The sequence below is a fragment of the Peromyscus eremicus genome, chromosome 9 (genome assembly GCF_949786415.1).
Source record: "Peromyscus eremicus chromosome 9, PerEre_H2_v1, whole genome shotgun sequence".
In the NCBI taxonomy this organism is placed as follows: domain Eukaryota; kingdom Metazoa; phylum Chordata; class Mammalia; order Rodentia; family Cricetidae; genus Peromyscus; species Peromyscus eremicus.
Genome location: NC_081425.1, coordinates 83,164,028 through 83,172,722, shown reverse-complemented (window position 1 = coordinate 83,172,722; position 8,695 = coordinate 83,164,028). Strand labels below are relative to the sequence as shown.

At 45.4% G+C, this 8,695-nt stretch overlaps 1 protein-coding gene across 2 annotated transcripts; it reads left to right on the top strand.

Annotated features, from left to right (window-relative positions):
- Nucleotides 1-5,002: 5,002 nt before the first annotated feature.
- On the top strand, nt 5,003-8,123 carry Tmem254 (transmembrane protein 254). 2 transcript variants are annotated; one of them, XM_059274524.1, is made up of 4 exons: nt 5,003-5,336; nt 6,931-7,034; nt 7,261-7,320; nt 7,980-8,123. In XM_059274524.1, exons 1-4 carry the CDS (start codon nt 5,250-5,252, stop codon nt 8,098-8,100), a joined length of 372 nt encoding a protein of 123 aa, XP_059130507.1. In that variant the 5' UTR covers nt 5,003-5,249; the 3' UTR covers nt 8,101-8,123. The 2 variants fall into 2 exon arrangements, with proteins under 2 accessions (XP_059130507.1, XP_059130508.1); XM_059274525.1 differs by lacking the exon at nt 5,003-5,336 and adding an exon at nt 5,439-5,579.
- The last annotated feature ends 572 nt before the right edge of the window (nt 8,124-8,695 follow it).

Here is an 8,695-nt window from a genome sequence, read left to right as displayed (position 1 = left end):
TGCCTGCAAATTTCATGCTTTCATTGTTTTTCCTCTGCTGTGTAGTACTCTATTGTGTATATGTACCACATTTTCTTCATCCATTCTTCAGTTGACAAGCATCTAGGTTGTTTCCAGGTTCTGGCTATTATGAATAGTGCTGCTATGAACATAGTTGAGCATGTATCTTTATGGTATGAATCAGCATTCCTTGGGTATATGCCCAAGAGTGGTATGGCTGGTTCTTGAGGTAGTTCGATTCCTAATTTTCTGAGAAACCACCATACTGATTTCCACAGTGGTTATACAAGCTTACATTCCCACCAACAGTGGAGGAGTGTTCCCTTTGCTCCACATCCTCTCCGACATAGACTGTCATTAGTGCTTTTGATCTTAGACATTCTGACAGGTGTAAGGTGGTATCTCAGAGTCATTTTGATTTGCATTTCTCTGATGATTAAGGATGTTGAGCATTTCTTTAAATGTCTTTCAGCTATTTGTGATTCCTGTTTTGAGAATTCTCTGTTTCGCTCTTTAGCCTATTTTTTAATTGGATTGTTTAGTATTTTGATGTCTAGTTTCTTGAGTTCTTTATATACTGTGGAGATCAATCCTCTGTCAGATGTGGGGTTGGTGAAGATCTTTTCCCATTCTGTTGGCTGTGTTTTTGTCTTATTGACTGTGTCTTTCGCCCTGTAAAAGCTTCTCAATTTCAAGAGGTTCCATTTATTAATTGTTGTGCTCTGGGTCTGTGCTGCTGGTGTTATATTTAGGAAATGGTCTCCCTTTTTTTTTTTTTTTTGGTTTTTCGAGACAGGGTTTCTCTGTAGCTTTGGAGCCTGTCCTGGACTAGCTCTGTAGACCAGGCTGGTCTCAAATTCACAGAGATCCACCTGCCTCTGCCTCCTGAGTGCTAGGATTACAGGTATGCGCCACCACCACCCGGCTTTAAGTCAATTTCTAAATAACGATTATTTATTCTGTGCATGGGTCCATGCCATGATGCATATCCACTATGTGGGTTCTGAGGATCAAACTCAGGTTACAATATTTGGCAGTAAGTACCTTAATCCATGCAGCCATCTTGATAGCCCAAGATTTCTTTATGTAAATGAACATACACATTTGTTTCATTGATATGTACACTTGAACATACACACTCATTTCATTGGTATGTACATTTGGAAATGTCCTTGGTAAAATGTTAAAATTATATGTTTATGAAAAATGTTAAAACTTTATTCAGTTGGAACTTCCAGCTTGCCCCTGCATGATCCAGAAAGCCCCATTCCTCTCTCTCTCTCTCTCTCTCTCTCTCTCTCTCTCTCTCTCTCTCTCTCTCTCTCTCTCCAAACCCCACCTTCTCAGAAAACCTCTAACAAAGGGAAGGCATCAAAAAGTCCAGTTCTGCCTCCTTGTGGCCAGGGCAGCTCCTCCCCTGAAGTCGCCAGCTGCCCAGATCCCCACCTAAAGTGTTCAGTCTTTGACCATACTGGGGCACAAACCCAGCTTGTCGTGACCAAGTCATCACCTCCTGGCCTACAACCTGCATAATCTCTCTGCTTTAGTTCAGGTGTGTGACTTCTCCTGCCTCAATCTCTGGGACTGGAGAACTCACCCGGGAGTTGCTTTGCTCAAATAAACCTGTTCTTTACTTGTTCAGTTCGGCTTGATCTGGCTTCCTGTGTCAGTAGAGAAACCTATTATCAGGCTACAGAAAACCTTTATGATTTATTATCAGTAATGTTTTGAATACCTACATTATATGCCTATATAAAATTTCTCAGATGAAAGAGATAATGAGCAGAAAAAGTTGAAGCCGCCCTGGATATGAAAGAAAACAAACTGGCACAAGGAGAGTGTCATTAACATCAACAGGGGGTCTTGATGAGGACTGATTTTGCAAAATGACAGTGGACTTCTTGAGGTATGTGGGGGTGCTTGGTAAAGAAGACCAGTGAAAGGATCAAGCGGACACCATAACAGGCTGCTCAGTCTTCTCTCAGAGATCAGGCCTCAATTTCAGTTTTCTGAGACTTGACCAAGCAGTTTCTGGGAGGGCCATGAACAAAAGACTGTCCTTGCAGTAGCTCCCTTTCTGCATGTACTCTGACAGCTCAAGGTCCAGCCAATTGTTTACTGTCTGGGACCCCTCTGTCAAAGACAGAGCCTGGGCCACTGAGCCAGCCCCACAGTCAGTACGTGCTAGGCCAGCCAGCCTCCATGGCAGCTCAAGGACAAAGCCTGGGACTTGTCCAGGCCTACCCAAAAATGGGTAACTGTAATCCCCAACTAACTCTGGTCAATTAAAAATTACTAGTATGATTGCCACTCACATAAACCATTCCTGAGTCTGTTCCTATGTAGTCTGTAGACCCCCGAGGCCCCCTTGCTTTAAAAACCCTGCCCCATTGCTCCTCGGGGTCTCTCCTGCTCTGCTGCTGCATCAGACAGGCGGAGAGGCCTGAGTTAACTTGTAACAATACAAAGACTTTTTGCTTTTGCATCAGATTAGGTCTCTTGGTGGTCTTTGGGGGACTCTAGGTACAACAACCAGCCGTCAACCCAGGAAAGGAACACCGAGACTCCAGAGACCATCTTAGAGTCATCCAGATGGAGGTGACAACCGGATCCCTAAAGCACTGAATACACAAAAAGAGAAGATAAAAACCTGCACCTAGGAGGTAAGAATTAAAAGGCCAGCTGGGAAAATACTCAGGACCAAAAGAGTGGTTTGAGCTGGAAGGGAAAAATCAATAGCCATCTTGAGAGACACTTCCTCCTCCCCTCCTCCAAAGGTATTTGCCGACCGGCAGTTTTAGAAGTGATCAGAAATTGAACTTAAGGCTGGGATAATAAATCTATGTATCCTGGACTTGGCAAAACAAGATATGGGGAGTAATAGGCTCAAGAAGTTGACCAGAAGTTGACCTTAGAAGAGTGTAGGACTACAACAATAAATCTGAATGTGTCAACAAAAGCAGGACATAGGGAATAAAAATTTATGTCTCTAGAGAAACCCTGAATCCTGTTAACAATTAGTAACCTTATGCTTACCTCACCCCTAGCCCCCTCGTCCAATCCCAAGCTGCATGCAAACTTTTCCTATATAAACCCCTTAAAGGGAGTGCTCAGGGCGTTCTCCTCCACCTGTTGTATTGGATGTTGGACGGGGGACCAAGCTTGTTTGTTTTGTTAATAAAAACCTCTGTGCGCTTGCATCGGATATCGGCTCTGTGGTGGTCTTGCTTGGGGGTCTTGGGACCTGGGCACAGCAGAGCAAGCTAAGCATTGAAAACATACTATCAGCTGAGCATGGTGTTGCACGTCTTTGATCCCAGCATTCCTGACACTCAGGCAGGTGGATCTCTGTGAGTTTGAGGTCAGCCTGGTCTACAGAGTTTCAGAACAGCTAGGGCTGTTACACAGAGAAAACCCTATCTTGAAAGACAAATACAAACAAAAGAAACCACTATCTCGAGTGTATGCCTGGAGGGGGTGCTGCCCTCCACCTCCCTACACATTTGGAGCTGACCTTCAACTTCGAAACTTCTGCTTCCCCCTCCCAAGTGCTAGAATTACCCAGGCTGCCCTTGAACTCCTGAATCTCTTGCCTCTAATCACATGCTGAGACTAAACTACCACACCCACTTTTGTCTCGGGTGAGTTTGATGTTTCTGTGCACCATGGTTTATCTGGGAAACGGGTTGCATCACACCCTTTGGAATCCTTCTTCAGAACACTACTGCCCAAGACATGCTGACAAAATAAGGGCAGAGAACCTGGGCTGGTCTGCACGCTCTGAGAATATTCATCTCGCACAGCCTGGACTTACTTGGCTTTTATATTCCCTACTTCATATCCATTACAGAGCACTGGGCACCTCTCTGTGTGCCTGCTACTGTTCATATAAACACAACTGTCTGCTGCCTGCAGATGTGTTGAGGATTAAACACACTAAACTTGGTACTGTACGTGATAAGCTCTCAACACCAGCTACTACTGCATTTTTTGTTTTGTTTTGGAGCTGAGGATCGAACCCAGGGCCTTGTGCCTGTTAGGCAAGTGCTCTACACTGAGCTAAATCCCCAACCCCTACTATTGCATTTTTGAGACAGGGTCTTGAGACAGGAGTGGCTCCCACCTCCCAGTTCCTCCAATTACAGGCATGTGCTGCCAAGCATTGTTTGGTTTGTTTTTCAGTTGGCTGTTGGTTTTGAGACAGCGTCAGAACTCACTGTGTATCTGCAGATGACCTTGAATCCCTGGCCTTCCTGAGGCTTGGGGCCACCACCACACTTGCTCACATGGTGCTTAAGACAGGGCTTTCTGCATGCTAGGCAAGCACTCTACCTACTCTCTGAGCCACATCCCCAGCCCCTTAGGGACATTATTATTTTGACTGGCCTGGATCTCACTAAGCGGCTCACTGAGGCCTGGAACTCATGGCATTTTTAATTTTTTTTTTTTCTGTTTTTCAAGACAAGGTTTCTCTGTTGCTTTGGAGGCTGTCCTGGATCTCACTCTGTAGACCAGGCTGGCCTCGACTCACCGAGATCCGCCTGCCTCTGCCTCCTGATGGGATTCTGGGATTACAAACAGGAGCCACCAGGTTATTTTAATCTGTTTTTTAGGTCCAAGCAAAACTTGTCTTTCTCTGAAGACGCTCAATCCAAACAATTGGGTACCCTATATCTCCCAACACACACTGAAGATGCAATTAAGCATGCGGGCCAATGTCTACGCCAAAGTCTAAGTAATAATATTTTTGGCCAGGAAGTAGAGTTAGCAGTATTCATCACTGATATCTGGTAAGCAGTACAGGTCAGAAACTTAATGCTTTCATTTTAGATAAACCCCAAACTTGGAGCTGGGCTAACATTATGGCCGTTTCACAGACAGAGTGAAATACACGTGGGCTAAGAAACCAAGCTAAGCTTACAGGAGCAGCAGTAGAGCAGCAGTAGACACGTGGGGGGAGCCTTGAGCCGCCCCTGTGTATGGCTCCACCCATTGTGTTTGTCTCCGCATTGAACCGATGAGGTGAGGAGGCGGCGCAATACTGCTCACCATGCACAACTCACAGAAATGGCTCGGAAATTAGACTGGCCATAATCAGAGCGGCAAAACAGCAGCTACTCTAACTGAAATAGGGAGGTGCCTCCTGCACCGGGCTCCAGGGGTCACCGCAGCCGAATCCGCCTGGTGCACAGGAAGCCGCTCGCCCCACCCCGGCCATCCACCGGGTGCAGGAGACCGGCGCTGCAGCGATGGCGACAGCCACAGGTGCAGGCTATTTCCAGAGGGGCAGCCTGTTCTGGTTCACAGTCATCACCGTCTCCTTCAGCTACTACACGGTAATGCGGGCATGCACAGACACGGGCCGCGCAGGCGCACTGCCTGCCAGGGCTAAGCCTGGGAAACCGGCTCGCCAGGCTCGCCCCGTGTGGACAGGGGGTGGGAAGCGGTTCTTGCCCTACAACTCAGCTCTCACGATGGTGGTGGCGAAGTCGGAGGCCCGTAGGGACACCACTGTATACTTCCGTACAGCCAGACCCTGGCCCTCGCTGGTCACTGCCCTGGTGCTAGGATACTTCACGGTGAGGCATGGGGACTGCAGGGCAGCTCTGACCCTTCAAGACCCGGGAGGGCAAAGTGCGCCCGCGCGAGGCGGGGGTGGGGTGGGGTGGGCGTGGGTGGTGTACTTCTGCGCACGCGCACAGCGGTTGCTTCGGTTACTGGTGTACGCGGAAGTTCGGTGGGCTCTAGGGGATTTTCTAGTTGTTGGTGTTCCGGTCCCAGAGTCCTCTTTCTCCATGGTCATTGAGGTTTAACCGAGTTTTATCGTTTTGGGAAGGGAGAAGTGAAATTAGTATATTACCATAGATCTAACAACTCAGGATAAGATTCGAAGCAGAGTGTTTGAATGAGTTTGAATTGCTTGGAAAATGAGAATAAACCTAATGGATAGGTATAGTTTAATTGGTAAAAAGGAAGGGCATACATAGATGTGGAAGAAGACAGCTACACACAGAAGAAGAGTAAGAAAGATTTTGTTTAAAGAATAACGAGAAAGATGCTGGGAAATAACATTGGACTCAGTTGGTATGATTATGAAGAAATGCTATTTAAATATCCCAGGAGACCTTACTTAGGATTGTCATGTCCACAGTGTCGTTGGTGTCAGGTGTGATCACCTCTGTCCTAATTTCAGTATATGCAGAGGCATGAGTTGAAAAATTTTCAAGGATACATTTTTTTGTTGTTGTTGTTCTAAGGTCCCCTGTCTCTGTTAACATATAGAGGGGAGGAAGCTTTTGCTAGTTTAAACATATTGTGGAGGTGGCAGGTACAACCCTTTAGTTCTCCTGGTTTGGAAAGATGGCAGTTTTAATATAAGCTTCATTTGAACTTTGTGAAATAACACCAAGGGAGAGATAGTGGTGTCCTTGTTGAAATGTACAGGACTATAAAATTTGCAAGTGTTGGCGTGTAATAATTCTCACGAAGATTCTCTCTCTCTCTCTCTCTCTCTCTCTCTCTCTCTCTCTCTCTCTCTCTCACTCTCTCACTCTCCCTCTCTCTCTCTCTGGTTTTCTGGTGAAAGAAGCAGTTCTAAATTAAATGGGAGATTGTCTCCAGCTGTAACTTCTGCAGTCTAGAATAAGGCATGCAAATTCTTTTTAAAAATAGCTAATAAGCTCTATAAAGTAACATGTTACTGACATCCATTAAGAATAACTCTGGACACTGGTTCTGATAAGCATATTTCTTCTGCATAAATCTCACAGTTCAGCTGTTTTTCGGGAATAAACTTTGGGGCTGGAGGACGGGAGGATTTGTTCGGTTTCTTTGGGCTGTAGTTGTCTCTGCAGAATCATTATTGTTCCACGGCTGCTTTCAAATATAACCATTTACTGGACATATTCTGTGCCTCTGATTCTCTTTCAGTGGGTCGTCTTCTGGCCTCAGAGTGTCCCTTATCAGAGCCTTGGGCCCCTGGGTCCCTTTACAAAGTACTTGGTGGACCACCATCACACCCTCCTAAGAAATGGGTAAGGAATGGGAGGTTATGGGCACTGTGGCTCCAGGCTCTCTGGGTACCTGGAATGCCTGCAGTTAGCTTAGGTAGCTAACAGAGATACTAGTTTGCATTGAGATGTCTTTCTTTTTAAAGCTTCTGTGTTAGAGTTAATTAGCAAATGACTATAACCTTAAACTAAGAACAAAACAAAAACAAAACCCAAAAAACAAAAAACCTTTTTTGTTTGTTTGTTTCAGATATTGGCTTGCGTGGCTAATTCATGTGGGAGAGTCCTTATATGCCATGGTATTATGCAAGTAAGTCTTTGTAACAGGAATTTATCACTTTTATCTTGGTGTCTGATGTAAGTCACAAGTAGCTATGTCTAAATAATTTATACACTTGTAGGCTGAGAGCTTGCACAAGTGCAGCCTGAATCCCTATACCGAATACTGAGCCTGGGACAGAAGTATTCAGTAAATGTTTGATGAATGAATGCACTTTGCTTGTGTGGCTAATTAGTTCTTTAGTTGTTTAACTGAGATACTTTTGCTGTGTTTCAAAAATTGTGTCTAACCAACTAAAACAAATGACTAGGAGTCTTTCTTCTAGTTTGCAAAAGAACTGAGTTATTGGTCTAGGCTGGTGATTTTTGATCCAGTTTCAAAATAGAATCACTTGAGGAGCCGTTTGGAAATATGCATGCCTGGTTTCCAGATCCAGAGATTGTGATCTGATAGGCCTTGTTTCAGAAACAGGTGTATGTTCCTTCCTAAAGCTCCTCAAATAATTCTGTGGTTTGGTGTAAGTTAAAAGCCCCCAAACCAGATCCTTATACGTTGCACCTCAGAATTCTAAATAGAACTAAAACTAGAATACCGTAATACACACACACACACACACACACACACACACACACACACACACACACACCACCAACATTAAAATTCTGTTGTTTAAATTTGCTCTTTTTCAGGCATAAAGGGATCACAGACGGCCAGGCCCGGCTCCTCTGGTTCCTCCAGACTTTCCTCTTTGGCATAGCTTCTCTTTCCATCCTGATTGCTTACAGACCAAAGCGCTCAAAACACAATTAAAGCAGATAACGAAGTTTCCTCTCCACTTCTTCGAGCCCTCCTTTCTGTGGGTCCTGGTTTCCGTGATGACCTCTCTGTCTTCTAGGCAGTATCTGTCATAGAAACCTGTCTAAACCTGTCCAAGTTACACCTACCTGGGGTGCTCTGACCAACCCTGGATAGACCAATTGTATTTTAAGAAAGATTCTGCCCTTCCAGCTCTGCAGCCTCTGTGCTTGGAGAAGGCCTTGGGCCCCTTTCCTGAGGTCCTTGGCTGGGACACTGTCCTTTTGTGTCCTTTTTTTGTTTTTTTGTTTTTTGTTTTTTGGAGACAGGATGTCTCTGTGTAGCTTTTGTGCCTTTCCTGGAACTCACTCTGTAGATCAGGCTGGCCTTGAACTCACAGAGACCCGCCTGGCTCTGCCTCCCGAGTGCTGGGATTAAAGGTGTGCGCCACTACCGCTCAGCCTTTTGTGTCTTTTTGACTAAAGCACAAGCTAGATTTATTTTGTGGGTCCACCTTTGCTCTCCCTTCTGACTAACACTCCCTCCCAGCCTCCCCACTGATATATTAGCTTTCCACCCCTACATTTCCCCCTGGTTCAGGGCCAAGATA

What these genes read in the sequence shown, in the direction of transcription:
- Tmem254 (XM_059274525.1), top strand. Translation starts at nt 5,475, where the DNA reads ATGGTGGTGGCGAAGTCGGAGGCCCGTAGGGACACCACTGTATACTTC. An exon ending in TGGTGCTAGGATACTTCACG is followed by an intron (nt 5,580 to 6,930) that starts GTGAGGCATGGG and finishes ATTCTCTTTCAG; the next exon opens with TGGGTCGTCTTCTGGCCTCA. An exon ending in CACACCCTCCTAAGAAATGG is followed by an intron (nt 7,035 to 7,260) that starts GTAAGGAATGGG and finishes TGTTTGTTTCAG; the next exon opens with ATATTGGCTTGCGTGGCTAA.